We start from the raw sequence: 16120 nt of genomic DNA, 5'->3' as shown, positions 1-16120 counted from the left end.
TGTTGAGTTCAGGGGCCACAGAAAGCCTAATTTGATGTTTTTGGGGGACAAACCAGTAATAAAACAACACAATAATCTCTAAACAACAACTCCAAAGCTTCTAAAGTAATTCAACATTTCACTATGCTTTGACAAAAAAAGAAAGAATTCAAGTCTATTAATGAAAATGAGCTTATTCATCACAGGAACCATGTGCAATAACACATATTTGCACTACCTTCCCCTGAAGAACTCTGCTATTTTATTTTTGCATACTCTGTATCTACTGTGATTTTTGAATGTTGATATTTATGTTTTCTGACCTTTTCCAAACAAAAAGAGTGCAGATAAACTCCTTGCTTGCTGTACAAACTCTACAATAAAGCTGATTCTGGCTGAAACAATACATTTGTGTTGAAAAGTTCAGTGAAATGTCAGAAACCAAAGTGATTTAGGTCCAGCCTATATTTTTATTCATATGTTTTTGCATTAAAATACATTGAATTTATTATGATTTCAATTTATTATTATTCTCGTGAGGTCAAAGTTATAAAGTCAGAGATGTGTGTTCACCCTCACACTTCTGACTGCTGCTGTCACTGAACCATTTCACCAACAAATAAACCAGAGAAACTAAGTGTTTTCATCTTGCAAGGCTGCACTGGGGCTGGCAGGTTCATGTGTTTGATTCCCCAGAGGATCTGAAGGTTTTTAGGGTTGGTGGTCAATAAAAACGAGTCAAATAAACCAATCAACTTGATCAAAGCTTCATTAAATTATCAGTTTCAAGTTCAGTTGTAACACAGAAACGCAGAGCTGTGAACTAGGTCTGGGACAGGAGTGCCATCGAGGTCCAGGTCCAGGTCCGGGTCCAGGTCCATGCGCTCATAGAAGCGCGTGTGTATGCTGGGGAAGGGCCGCACGTCCTGTTCGAGAAAATGAGCTCGCTATGTTCACGATTTTTATTACTTTTTTTATTTTTAAATAAAGGTAAACAAAACACACCACCGCTCCTCCTCCACCGTGAAGAGACCGTTCCAGAACCCGGCGCGCGCGCAGCAGAGGAGCGCGCGCTCCTCACTCACCTGACGCCACTGGATGCGGAACAGGGATTGGCTGCTTTCATGTGTTCATTCAGCAGAAAGAAAACAGCCGGAGCGTGCAAGGAAAACAATTAACCAGCCATTATCTTCCTCATTAGCTGCCTAATCAGCTCCTTAATGGAGTTTCAGTGAAAATATATTTGTACTTCGCAGTGAGAGGGGAAACGCCCATTCACAGCAAGGACTGACACAGATCAGACACACTCCACCCCATTCCCCGCTGAAAGTGTTTCTAAGTTCCTGTTGATGTCTGTCAACGATCCACATGCTTTTATGCACTGTAATACTGTGTGTTGCAATATTTTCTAAAAAGTATCATGAACAGGACTGAGGAAAAACATGAGGACTGTGTTTTTCAAGTTGCACTAGTTGCTTTAGGAATGTTTAATTATTATTATTTAAAATGTTTTAATAATAGCAGCTCACATTTCAGTGTTTAACCACAAAATTCTTTGTGTGACACAAATGCATAAGTTATCAGATATAATGTTCAGCAGCAGCTGATGTTCATTCTGAAACAAGAACACGGAGACAACTTGTTAAAAGAGCAGTTTTTATTGTACGAAATGCATCATTCCTTCCCCATTTTGACAAAAGATGAAACTTTAAATCATTTGTATTTACTCAGAGCTCCTCCTCCACCACAGCTAAATCAACTCATTTCAATAAAATAAACACATAAATAGACGTTGGAAACCTGCCACCTCAAGAATCGATGACCGCCGTTTAGACTTAACCAACATGATCAAAAAGCACAGACAGACTCACTCAAAGGCAACAAAGGGTTCATTCTTACAGCTTCTCCCTATTTTCTTAGACAAAGAGGACACAGTTATTCTACCGAGATTAAAACAAAAAGTAAAGACAGTGAAAGTAGAGATAAAACATGGCCGCCGCGCCTCCTCCAGCCGGGGAGGCGTTCAGCTGGAGTGTGGAGTCGTCCCTGATGTGGAATCAGGCGTTCGGATTCTGTCTCATCAGCTCGATGTCGGCGTCCACCATCTCCTTCACCAGCTCCTGCGGGAGCAGCAAACACCACGGCAGCAGCTCATTAAAGGATCTGATCTGATCGCACCAGCTCGACGTCAGCACGAGAACACATCTGCCATCCGCTGATCAAAAGGCCAAACCATCAACAGGTTACGATGGACGGCAAGCGGTCCGCCGAGCGCCGGCTCACGCTGAGACCGAGCCGCAGGCAGAAAGCAACTATTTCAACTGGGGGACATTTTTCAGGAGTCTGCGCTCCGGTGTTTGTTTTTATTTTCACTCTGGACATTTTAAAGCTCTCTGCTCTGAAAGGCTTCAGCTCTGAGGAGTTCAGGAGCGTCAATTAAAGCGTCTGAGGTCAACCTGAGCCTAACGACCCCCGGGGGGCAGTTTGTGGTGCAGAGAAGCATCAGAGGAAACGCTCCCTCTGTTCAGATCGTTCAGGACATAGCTGAGGGATGTTTCTTCATTATTCATGGTCATTTTACTTTAACACACCTATAAGTTGTTGTTTGAAAAGATTAATTCAATGAAAAGTGAGTAGATTTCAGAACCAGAACTCTTATTTTAATGTTTACTTCAGTGAATAGGTTGAATTAGTACATCTATCAGTAGATTTTCATCCTCTGAGCTTATATTTAAGTCAAAGATATGAATAAATTTGCCACTGCTTTAAGTTCAGTGACATAAATACAATAAATCGATACATATTTAAGTACAAGATGTATTAAAGTCAGACAATCATCCATATTATTTCAGAATTTAAGTATCTGCAGCTCAGTAAACATTTTACTAAGCTGAAAGACGGAAAGGTAAGAAAAGCTAAAAAGGCTAAAATGTTCACTAACCTGATCAGGTACTGGCAGTAGTATTAAATAATAAATAGCAATATTCAGCACTGAAGCAGGTAAATTAATATTATTTTCTGTAGATGCTGAAACATTTAGCTTCCCATGACTCCTGATTTACAGTCTTATAGTTTAATTAAAGTGGGTCAGCAACAGCAGAGGAACTGAAGATTAAACAAGCTGATGAAGAACGTGACACTAAGGAGCGATAATAAATCAGAGACTGAAGACGGAAGGAAAATTATGACAATAGTATGCAAATGTGAAGGAGTTGTGGGGTTTCTGTCCAGCCAAGAGCCAGAAAAGTGGCTCGTTTAAAGATGATTTCAGCAGTTTTAAATGTAGTAACGACTTTGTCATGTAGCCGAATCCCACGGGAGATCCAGTTAATGCATGCTTCAGTTTTATGACCACTAAAATTAATAAGAGGTGCCACCGGTACCTGCAGCATTTTCTTATTGTTCAGGATTTTTAAAGGGTACATTTCATTATAGTACATGATGTTACTGCCAAATTATGGGTGTGTGTGTGTGTGTGTGTGTGTGAAATAAAATGAAACACACCTCGAAGGCGACCTTTGGTTTCCAGCCCAGTTGCTGATATGCTTTAGTGCTGTCACCCTGCAGGTAGTCCTGTAAGGTTGAGAGAGAGAGAGAGAGAGAGAGAGAGAGAGAGAGAGAGAGAGAGAGAGAGAGAGAGAGAGAGAGAGAGAGAAAGAGAGGGAGAGAGAGAGAGGGAGAGAGAGAGAGAGAACAACTGTCATGTCTGGTGTCTGGAGGGGAGAAATCCTGTGACCTGATATGAAGACGGACTGGATTCAACTTGACGTCTTCAGCAGGATGCAAAGGATTGTGGGTGATAATCTCAGTCACTCACACAGACGCACACATAGACACACACACTCTGCTGGGAGAAGGAGGAGGTCAGTGAGTCTCGCCGGCCATCAACCCCCCCCGCCCCCCACACCGCCTCCCTCCCTTCCTCCTCCTGTCGCTCCAGACCATGATGAATTGTGGGACTCTGGTGGTGTAACCCCTCGGCCCGGGACCCCCCCCTCCGGCCCCCCATCCCACCTACACACAGCCCCTCACTCATTTCCCCCCCTGTAGAGTTTTGCACCGGGTTCAGGATCCAGTGAGACCATTACTCAGACCACCAAAGAGACGGAAAAGGACGAGAAACCAAACACAAAACCCGGTGTGTGTCTCTGTTTGTGTGCTTATTGCACATTTAATGTTCACTTGTAAATATCCAGCTGCGGTGAAGACGGGGGGAATTTACAGGCAAATTCAATAACCCACGTGTAAATTTGGATCTAATTACTTTTATGACCATAAATGTCCCAGTGAGTTCTGTTTCTTTGAGCGGCCCTTTATTAGAAGAATACATTTTTTAATTTCAGGTGTATCTGATGAAAAGAGAGCAAAACGTGCTCGCTTGCATTTACCTTCATTTACTCTAATTTTGCTGTTTTTTAAAATTGTGTGTCTCCTCCTGTCCTTGTCTCCTCCTCCTGATCTTGTTGTGCGTTTGACTCTAGTTTTGTCTTCGTGGTGGTTTTCTAAGCAAAGGACCAAGATGAACAGATGAAAAGCTGCAGTTTAAATTTATTCTGGCTGCTTCAGTTTTTATTCCCTGTCAAGAATACAAAAAACAAAAACAAAAGAATTGTGAATGAAGTCAATGCAGAAGAAATGTTTTTACCTCAAGTGTTGCAATAAAAGCCATTTTATCACAATGTTTTGATGTGAGATTGATGCTGCTCACAATTTATTTTACTTTTTCCTTTATTTCACCTCTATTTCTACACTAGAATACAAAAGGGACTGTCGTGTAAACAGACACCTGGAACGCAACAGGAATTTAGCATTTTCACTTGAATTCACCGCAGAATAAACTGGCCCTGCGCAGTGAGGACGTGGCGGGCCGGGTGAAGCGCGCAGTGAGTGTGTCACATGTTTACTTCATGTGTCATGTAATGAGATGATAATGGGTCAGAGAGGAAGAGCCAGTCCCAGCTATCTCACAGAGGATGCAGGAGGTGTGATACTAAAGAGCCAGCACAAGAAAACAACGGAGATAAAGGAAATCGCCACCCGACTGTATAAATAATCATGAACGTCTAATTTAAAAAGAGGCTCTGCAATTTCCAGGCCATTAAACTGTCAGTCAGCCTCGACGCTCCCCGTTTATCATATTCTGATTTTCAGAGGGAGCTCTGCCACTCCCATCCAGGAAAATTGTTAGAAAAACAAAAATCTATTACAACCTATTAGAAACACAAATACTGCGAGAGGTGAATTTAAAGTTTTAAAGAAACATAGCTGGTTTAAACTCTCACACGTCAGTTTGTTCATTAATGCTATAAAGCAGGGATTTATCGATATTGACTCCAGCGTCGGGTATCGGCTCCGATAAAAAAGCAGAAGCAAGTAGCTAAAGATTAGCACTCGCCCTGGTCCTTTGAAAAAATGTTATCGGAGCCTCACAGAGATTCTGTCGTGAAATATTTTTCTCTACATCAAGACAACTGGGACTGGGAGTCTGTCATTGCAGTTGTCCGTATTGAAAGTCTTGAGTTGTGCTAACGCTACCTGGACACGATAACCACACTCATGACCGCAGTTTTGATGCTCAGACCATCATTAGTGGTAAGTTGGGAATGTGTCTCATATCCAACTATACAGTGAAACAGTAACTGGCTTTTTTTTTTTTTCTTAGTATCTCTAGCTTTGACTTTAAAGGTAAAAAACCCTACTTCTCTTTTCACTGGAGCCACGACAGCATTAGTGAAATCCAATCGATCAGTCAAGGTGCTAAAGATGTTGGGCGTGGCTGAGATCAGGTTACTCCACATAAAAAAACCCTCCTATTTCTGAAGCAGTTATCTAAGCTATTCTCTGTGTAATACCTCCCATTACTTCACCCAAACCCTTTGTTGAGTCCTCATTAGGTCGTGGCAGTTTGAGGAGCTAATGGATGAACCGCTCCCAAGCTAACCGTCAGGTGGAATCATTAGCCACTAAATGAGGGACACCTGCTCTAAAGGCTGTTAAAGCAAATAGCTCATCAGCTAGCCTTGATTTCTGCCGTCACGTTCAGACGGTTTGGTCAGGATGTGGTGTAAACAACACGAATGCCTGGATCCATCTTGCCTTGTATCAACAGTTCAGGCTGCCGGTGGAGTGAAAGTCTGGGACATATTGACACACGTCTTTCAGAACTGTTTTAACACCACAGTCTATCCCATCTCCTGAAGTACACACACTCCCTGAGTAGCAGCGAGTGTGAGCCTCTCGTAGACCCCTGAGCTTCTTTCAGCCATTACACAAAGTTCATGGCCATAGGTGACGGGGAGGATGTAGACTGACAGGACTGGAGAGGCGGTACGACGTGGCCTTGGTGAGGCTGAAGCTCAGAACTATTTTTGGTCGCAAACTGTTTCTGGTGGATTACCCAGAAAGGGCAGGTCTGGACTGGGGTCCCACACCCAGGTCTGGTTCCAGGGGTGCAGGCTGGTGATCACTGGGAAGCAATCGGCGGTGGGTCATGGGTCACATTTGGGCTCAAGCCCGGAGAAGCTATGTGGGAGGCCGAAACAGGCTTCCTCACCCATACAGTCCAACGTGGGGGAGCCGCTGCCTGTTCAGAAACCCGGGAACCTCAAGCTCACGGCGTGCTCTCAGCTGTAACCCAGGACAGCGGAATTCTCTCAGGCGGCATGGGGAGAAGAGTCGGATTCAACAACTGCAGACGAGATTCAACGGGTTTGAAAGGACCGTGTGCAAGAGGGCTGAAAGCGCATAAATGAAAGCGCTTGATTTTTGTGAATTTTATTCTTCATATCGCGCACGTTGACATCGCGATAGAGACAAATGTGCGCTATTCTCTGCAGCCCTGAAGAGGCGAGCTTTCATCTGACGGAGAACCTCTTGAAAACGTCTTTTTGGGTGATCTTATTACAGAGGAACGCGCACACCAGCAGTACTTGCATAGCTCAGGCTTTTGGCGAGCAGGCACCCACATCTCAGGGAGGCTCCACGGCGCTTAATCACACTCTTCGCAGGAACACTGAACACACACGGAGCCGACAAGCACGGGCCCGATTCTGCCCCCGACTCTGTTCGGCTTCAGTCCCATCCGGGTTTGGAAAACCTGGTTCAACCAAGTAATTCCTCCCTCTCTTTTCCTTTTTTTCCTTGACATCGTCTACACGCAGCCCAGCAGATGAAAGCTTCAGCCCATTTTCTCCACAGTCTGCAACGGCAGGACAAACAGCTCTTTCTCATGTGAGCGGCTCTGAACATAACTCAAAACCATTTTTTGGCTCTGAAGGCATAACTGGAAACATTTTCGGAGTAATTACCTACAGCAACGAGACATAATTTATCATGGGGCTGAATGTAATTATCATAGGGTGACTTGGTCCACAATTACATTAAATAATCCACTTGCTCCATAATTATATTGATTAAGGGAAGTAATAGGGAACACTTTGTAACTGGCATGAAGGAACAACCAGTGCTGCTGCAAGTGGACAATTATAAGGCGCAGCTACACCCTTTGTTATACCACCCTGCGATAGTCACATGGCCGCATTATTGATTATTTGCTGGGCTGCCAGACACATTGAGAGCAGGTTTTATCTGATGTGAGATTCCTCGAGACAGATGCAGAAAAGTGCAAAGAAAACAAATGCAAGAGATTTGGCCAGCTGCAGAGAAATGAATATAAAAGTTGAAGTGGCCTTTTGTTTGGTTTCTGCCGGCGTGCATGTGCAGTTCAGGTCAACTGAACTCAACTCGCCGTTCCAGGTGAAACAACAGAGTCCAGTTCACTGAGTCTCAAACCTCACCTGCTCAGAACAGCACAAACAATCTGAGGAGACATCCAGGGAGTCCAAGCAGCATTATCCTAAAACACGACAGTTTTCTATTTTTACTTGAATAATATTTTGTATCAACGGGAAGCTAGAGGGAAACTATATGGTTCCAACAAAGAAAAGGTACAATCCGTTGATGCCAGAGATTTTGGCATTAATGTGTCAGCCGCTGACCACTATAAAGCAACTGGCAACAGTTATATAAGATTCATGGACTTATTGCTGAAAACAACTTTTTTAAAACCAGCTCCCGGGGAGGAACTCTGAGACGGTCCATCTACGTCTTGAGAGACAGTGGGAGTGTCGTTATAATGCAAGCGCACCACCGCCATAGTGAAGGGGTTCTCTGCAGCCTCCAGAGACCACACGGCATTCGCCCCTAACTCTATTCTAAATGTACTGTTATTAGCATTATTTTAAAATTCTTAACTGCTTATTCTCCTGTTTGAATTCTTTTTTGTCTTGGATGTAATTTCATGTGTTCCTTTGTCTTTGTGAAACACTTGTGTTGGAATGATGCACTGCAGATAAAGCTGCCTCGGCTTGTCCAATAAGCATCCGATTCGTTATCTATCCATTCAAATGTCATTTCCCAATGTTTACAGCATATTGTTCTCTGCAACACGCATGTGTTTTTTCATTACAAAAACACCCAGCAGCGCCCCCTTGTGGCCTGGCATGTGGACTCCATCATTTTTTAGTGTTTCTGCCGTTAACGTGTAAAAACAAAGCTTTTCTGAAACTAAAATGCAAAAACGATGCGCTCTTAGTTGAAACGTTATGAGCAGGAACTGAATCAACTCCTGGCAGCAACGTGATAAACGTCACACCGATAGCAGCATCAGTAATGAGCTAGTAGCTGTGAGTTTGCATGAACAACTTAGGGTACTCCTGTCCGCGCGATGGCAGCTTCTCTGACCTGTTTTTGGCCATTTCTTTCAGTTTTACCAAGTTTAAGAAGTGCAGTCAGATTTTAGAGCATCTTCCTCCCACTAGATGAACCTCATAGGTGAATCTGGTGATTAACATGAGAGCTCAGCTAACGTGTCAAAGCAACAAGACAGCTGTGTGCAGATTATTGAAACGGGCCATAACAAGGGAGACTAGTTAAAGTAACACAGTTACAAGTTCACTCTATATGTGGAATAACTAAAGAATCCAAAAGAATCTTCTGTAACTTAAAAAAATACTGCCAACCTAAACAAGTATTTGTATATACAAGTTGTGTATAGAGTTATGTAATATTGATCGGAGGTGGAACCAAGCTGCAGCTTGTTCTTCGAACCATCGTTCTGTTTTTGCAGCGCTGTACAAAGAGCAAAGGCATGTGAGGATATGACCCTTAGCGTACAGAGTCAAAATGACCTAACCACAGAGCCCTGATGGAAACTGAGGAGGGTGATGGAGACATAGAGCAGTGCTCGTCCTTTGTGCTGACTGCTCTGCTGCTCTCAGCTGCAGCGCTCAAAGCTAGCAAGATGACCTAAACTATTGCTGGACCCAAATCTGGGTACAGCCTGCTTCACTGCTGTTAGCTGCTGCTAGGAGAGATGATTTTATAACCAAAACACAACCTAAACACTTCTTCTTCTTCTTCTTTGATTCTTTTTGGGTTCAACATGAGGGCTGGAGTCAGACTTTAAACCTCAACCTGTGGCTCAGGCTGGACCTGGATAGTCCGTATTAATGCGGCCACAAGTATACAGAGCATGAGATGCTCTTCACTCTAGATGTTAGCAGCAAGAAGAAGCAACAAACACAATGGCTCAGATAAACGAGCAACAAGCAGACAGCTCTTAAAAAGGGAAGCTAACATTTGCTGAAGCCTCCGAATGCTAAAGAACAGTACTGTGGATAAAGGCTAATGCTAATGCTACTCATCTCTAATGGTGAAAGCATGTCTGTATGGCTAACTCTGGATGTATTTTGTGTGTCAATTTACAGCAGTAGTCAGTCACTGAAAGACAACTTTTTATAAACAGCTCCCAAGATGGAACATTTCAAAAGTATTTGATTTGATTCAATCTTCTGCCATTAACTGTTTGCTTAACTGTTTACAGCTTTACAGAGAGCATAACAAACTGCTTTTGTTACTAATGTGATCTGCCAAAGTCAGTGAAGATGCTAATTTTGATCTTTAATATGTGATAAAATCAACTGTAAAGCAGGTCTAAAGCAAACCTATTGAAGATTTTACTGCAAGAAAATACCGAGAATTAACTAAAGTATGAGACTATTGTGCCTAACTAATAGCACAGTACACACATCTAGTCTTTTATAACAGTACTGAATATTCTTCCCTATTTGAAGCAAAGCGGCGAAAACAAAAACATTGTTTTTGTGATTTTTTTTAAGTGTACTGTCAGTTTGGAAGAAATCAGGTATTTACTGAATATGGTCATATGCACTGTAAAGTGTTAAAACACAATTCTCCAAAACACAGTGAGCATGTAGTCAGCAGTGACTTATGATTTAAAATGAAGTGGAAAAAAGACATAATGAGGAAATTGTACTTAAGTATGAGTGAAATCACTGAAAAACCACCACTTAAAGCTGCTAGTTAATCATAATAATGTAGCTTTTTGTAATTTACTTCCAACACCAGCAAAGAGATGTGTGAGTAAATTATAGACTGTATGAGTGTAACTGAACAAGTCAATTTACTCCTATTCTGTGCTACATTCACTGCTCGCAGGATTTGGAATGAGCCCCACTCATAACTAGATTGTTTATATCTTTAAGAAAGTACTAGAAAGCAGAGGATTACAGTTCTGTGTTCAAAAGTCATTGAGTTAGTCTCCAGAACCTCAGCACACTCAAACACACTCACACTGAAGGGCTGCCAGACATTGAAAGTTCATCTTTCTTTGGATAATTTCACAACAAAAACATGGAGTTTTCACCTCAATGACAAAACTCTGGGAACACTTGTTAACTGTACCATTTGCTGAAATAACAAACACTGACGGGGTGCACCAGGAGCGGCGCCTTGTGTTATAATCATCTTCATCTTTGTCACATCATCGTCATGCGTGAGCGTCAAGACCTGCGCCTGAGATTGGCAGGCGAACATCTGCTGAAATCAGACTCTTGTCTGCTATAAGTCTGCTTTCTTAGCACACAACCACACGGTTCAGCATCCAGGAAGTGAGCCGAGCGTCTGGTCTTTCTCAAGCAGGATTTCTGCAGGTGACAGACAATCCCGGCCTGGCGGATCCTTCTGCAGAGTCCCGCTCGGTGAAATAAAAGCCGATTCCAAACTGCTAACAAGAGCGTTCTGTGGACCAGTGAACTCACCCCAAACAGAGCATGTAGCAAATAATTCAACGCCAACTACTAACAGATGGGGCACAATATAATCTTCATATGGATCCGATTTGGAACCAAACCCAACAGTGTGGTACATCCTGTTTAAAGCAGCGCTCTGCCCATGTCTGAAAATATGCAGCATAGATCATAACAAAAACTGGTGGAAGAAAGCTGAAAATTAGCCGTGACAAAATGCCTCCCTCACTCTCTGTCAGCATTAGGCACATTTTACAGATTAAAGGCCAATGTGATCCACGCCCACGGCCCAGGCCCGTGAGAGAGAGTCGCAGCCTCTGACGGCTGACGGCTTCGATGGAAAGGAATTTGGAGGGAAGCTGATTTTGACACGCAAAGTAAAACTAGACACATCGGCAGTCAGCCATCCATTTCCTACACCCTATCATAGAAGATAGGGCCACGAGTAGCAGGAGTAAACCCCACTGCAGTGTGGCGAAAAAGTCAGTTTGCACCATGAACAGTCCATCACAGGGAAAACACAGAGAAACTCAATCAAACTATACAAATATTCAGCAAAAATCATATGTTTTGTCACTGTCAACACTAAAACACTCTGGAGACAGGCGCTGGTATTGTGCATCTACTGAAGATCCATTTACTACGGCCGTGGTGCTCATGCACAGAAGCAGAATTTCAGGAAAGTTGTGTTTTCCCAAATTTCCACGGAGAGTGTTTTTTTTTTCCTTCTTAAAGTTCTACCTTGGGAACTGTACTCAAAGAGTTGAGTCTTCAGTCGCTCCGGGCAATGTTGTCATGTAAATGGGCACCCAAAACACAACAAAAGTTTTCTGTCTTCACTTTAAAAACTTCAAACCACAAGAAGCTGATTGTGTAATCAAACCGGCGTTCGGTCACCGGAATGGTTCACAGCTCAGAGGACAAGTGGAGTGTGCTATTACTATACGTGAATAAAAATAATAATAGTAGTTTGGAGAGTCAGTTAGTAGAAGTTGCTTCTCCAGAAATGAATGGGGCTTCAGAGGTAGGAGGAAAACAGTCAGGACAGAAGGAAAAGTAGTATCTGTTGGCACCACTCAAAGTATTAGTTACTCTTTGAACTATATTGTCATTAGCAGGCATTTTTATTCACTTTACATGGACACAATACCGGTGTTCATAGCACCGTTTTAAAGGAAAGGACAAAGGAATGGGTTAAATGCAGAGAAAAAAAAATGCTTAAAACAAAAAAAAACCCAACAAGTTCCAAAGAGATCAGAAATAAAAGATCCTCTTCAACAAAATAAAGATCTGTAAGTTCACATCTTGACTCTGCCCCTTTTTGGAATTTGACCAAAAGAAGGCGGAGCTTTTACAATTTTCAAGGTCTTCCAACAAAAGAAAAAGCAGTTTGTTACAGTACAATTACGATACGAATTAAATTGTGATTAATGCAAAAAATCCAAAATTTCCTGAAAAAACAAAGACAAAGGCAACGAGAGGAAATGTCGACCACTGCCTTCATTCAGTTCTTTCTCCTGACAGTAACATTATCTATTAAATTCTTATTTTTCTGCCCCATACAGTATTTCCCTTTTCCCGTCACGTTCCTCTCTAAAGAAATGAGCTTCTTTGTTTAAAATAAAGCAGGATAGGTAATAAGAGTGCGATCACGCTCCATAAAGCACACAGGCAGTAAAAGGCACTCAGATCAGGCATTTAACGCAAAGGAATTCTGGTATCACTGTGAAGCAGTTCAATAAATCACCCCCCCCCCCCCCCCCCCCCCCCCCCCCCCCCCCCCCTCCAATCACACACTAAAGTGCAGCGGGGTGTTTAAAACAGGCACACACGCAGACGACCCAAGTATCCCGAAGCTGCTGTTTTCTTCCTTTCTCGACGAAAATCTTCCAATCAAACGTTCTCATGGAAAAGACTATCTGTCCTCGCTCTTCCTCTCTCTGAGGGACACATGCTGGGGGACTGTGATGTGGTTTTGGAGGAGCAGTAGCATCTCTGGTATTTGTGCAGTAGTGGACACGAGGCTGCAAATAAAGAAACTTCAAAGGAGATCAGATAAAGCGGCCGAGAACGCTGCGAGAGTCCCGAGCCCACGGTCTCCTCGGCGTCCCCGGCAGACCCAGATGTTTAAACCAGACCCAGATGCTCTGATCTTTGACCCGGCCGGAGTTTTAATGGAAGAACTCAACCCTGATCTTTGGCCATTGTTTACTCGGGACAGGCAATGACGACAAGATAAGAAGAAAAGCGACCGCATTGTGTGTTTTGATTCACTACAACTTCCAACAGGTGTGTGTGTGTGTGTGTGTGTGTGTGTGTGTGTGTGTGTGTTTGTGTGTGTGTGTGACACAGAGAGAGACTTTCAGGAGGGGGAGGGTGCAGGGGGTTAAATCAGAGCTGTCTGTTATGTTACTGGACTCTATTTAATGTAATCAAACGCAAGGACGCACCGATACGACACCAGTGTCAGGTATCGGACCCGATACTGCACGGAGTACTGGTACCTAGAAAAAGATCACCGATACAACTCGGTGAGCATAACGTGAAGCCACTATTCATCAGAAACATGGCCTGCAAGTACGCGAGAGCACGAGCGATGTCCACGGTTTGGAGATTCTTTAGCGTTAATCAGAATAACAAAATGAAGACAGGCTTTACATTATGTTCTGCTGAAACATCAAGAGGAAGAGAAAGACACGACACCAACGGCTTCATCAGCATCTGGACCAGCAGAACTAACTCCACTTACACAACGTTTCAAGTGAAAAGGCATCGTTTTTGTTTCAGCAAAGTTTAGTGTTTACACAGCAACATTGTGAAAACGTGTCCAACGTCATGAAAATGACAGGAAACACTGGAAATGGTGTGGTTTTCATGCTGAGTCGTGGGTTGGCGCTGTTGTTTGAGAGAACACAGACATTCTCATGGACAGACGACCAAGTCCAGGAGGATCCGGACTGGCAGTCATGACGCTCTGTCTTCTACTGAGCATGTGCAGAAGAACTAATTACTGCGGTCACGGGGATCATGCACAGGAGCAGTTTTTCCGCCATCTACACGGAGATGCAAACCAAAGCGTTTCCAGAAGGTGTTGTTTTCTTCCGTTTCCACGGCGACAGAGTCAGAACATTTTCAGGAAGTTTCATCTTGAGTGCCATTGTCAAAAAGTTGGATTTTCAGTGGCTCATAGAACTGCCGTTGCGTAAACGGACGCAGGTTGTGCACTGACACCTGAAAGCGTATAAATACGGAGTGAATATTCACCGGCAAGTGGAGAGGGGTTCCACTTGTGCCGTCACAGGAACATAAACTCATGATTTTAAGTCACATCCAGTAAATTAGGCGTCGCTGAGGTCCGTTCTGATGAAGCACCTTCAGGAGTTTGAGGTGGCCGTTAGCACGTCCCACACAGAGATCAAAGGTCGCGTCCAGCGTGTCTCTTCCTTCGTGTGTGAGAGAGAGAAAGAGCTGTGTGAGTTACAGCTCAGGTTTCCTTCCCCGACTCCCCGTGCAGCTTGGCCTGTGCAAAATGTGTTAAGTGACCTCTAAGGGGTGGCCCTGTCAACTTGATGAGCATGCATACCACAGGCGCGCACACACACACACACACACACACACACACACACACACACACACACACACGCACACAGAAACCCACACATGTATGCACACTTGGAGGCTGATGTGGGAGCATAATTTTCACCACCGTGAGGACAACAGGTCCCCATAATGAGAGTGCGTGCGCTCCAGTTTAGATCAATCCGTCCGGGGGCGGCTCTGACTCAGTCAGCAGACAGGGTCATCTTCCAATTCAGAGGGTAGCTATTCCACCCCCCCAATCCCCCGCACCAACATTGCGTGTGTCGAATGGTCCGTCAGGCAGGATCTTGAACGCCTGAATGTGTCGGAGGCACCTTGCATGGCGGCTGTCAGTGTAGATGTGTAAGTGTGATTGACTCAATGTGACTGATCATGTCTAAAGCAGGTGAAGGCCATTTACCTCTACACACACACACACACACGCATGCAGGCACACACATGTCTGCACATATGATGTGGGAACATAATTTGTGATGCTATACAGTTCCCATAATGTGTGCATGTGTGTGTTCTATGTTTACATCCCTACAACTGTAATGAACACGCATGTATACATGCATGCATGCACAAACCCACGCATGTATATACACACACCAGGAGGTACACATCCACATGCACATACATGTAATACAGGGAATACATATGTATACATGCATGCATGCACAAACCCACGCATACATATACATACAAACACACATACACACACACTCTCACGTTTGGACTCCTGTAGTTGTGGGGACACTCGTTGACATGATGCATTTCCTTGCATCTGACTCTAATTCATATCCTAACAGCAATTCTAACCCTGACGAACAAAATCAAAAAGTGAGGACCAGCAAAAATGTCCTCACTTTGTTGGTTTGAAACTCATTCTGTTCCTCACAATTGAGGATCTGCAAAAACACAAGAACATACACACATCCACACACCTACATATGCCTGCAAGTGCATGATTTGCACAGCAGCTTCAGCTCATATCAGAACTTGAAAAGTGAACATCAGCATAGCTTCCAGATGTGGACGCACACAAAAAACAGCCAATTAAAAAAAGAACTCACAAGAAAGAAAGAAAAAAAACTCATCCAACATGAATTGAAGCAAAAGTCAAAATACATGTTCTGATTTTTTTTTTTTTTTAAATTGTGTTTCCAAGAGTCTGACTTCCCCAATATCTGACAGTGTGCCACCTCACACACTCCGCTCAGCGCCCCACAGGCTCTGCTGTGTTGATAGCTCTCCATCAGTGCTCATTAAAATTCCAGGGGTAGCCGTGTGATAAATATTTATGCGGCTAAGGACACACTCCACACACACTCCAAACACACTGAAGTGACTGCCGATAGCGTTAAGTGCCCGGCGGCTCTGGTTTGAAAGAAAGAAAAAAAAAAAAAAGCTAAGAAAACGGGGGCAGTAGCTGCGGTGGAGGGTCTGGA

General features: G+C 43.6%; 1 protein-coding gene across 2 annotated transcripts in view; it reads right to left on the bottom strand.

The window, feature by feature from the left end:
- Positions 1–1621: 1621 nt before the first annotated feature.
- gmds (GDP-mannose 4,6-dehydratase) overlaps positions 1622–16120 on the bottom strand; it is a 230739-nt gene continuing 216240 nt past the window's right edge. For both annotated transcript variants that reach the window (XM_030082972.1, XM_030082973.1), the window contains 2 exons: positions 3484–3552; positions 1622–2099 (listed from right to left, as the gene is read on the bottom strand). In XM_030082972.1, coding sequence (XP_029938832.1) covers positions 2037–2099; positions 3484–3552 — 132 coding nt within the window. In that variant the 3' untranslated portion in view covers positions 1622–2036. The remainder of the gene's footprint in view (positions 2100–3483; positions 3553–16120) is intronic.

The sequence above is a fragment of the Salarias fasciatus genome, chromosome 23, assembly GCF_902148845.1.
Source record: "Salarias fasciatus chromosome 23, fSalaFa1.1, whole genome shotgun sequence".
Lineage (NCBI taxonomy): Eukaryota > Metazoa > Chordata > Actinopteri > Blenniiformes > Blenniidae > Salarias > Salarias fasciatus.
This window is presented reverse-complemented; position numbering and strand designations above follow the sequence as displayed.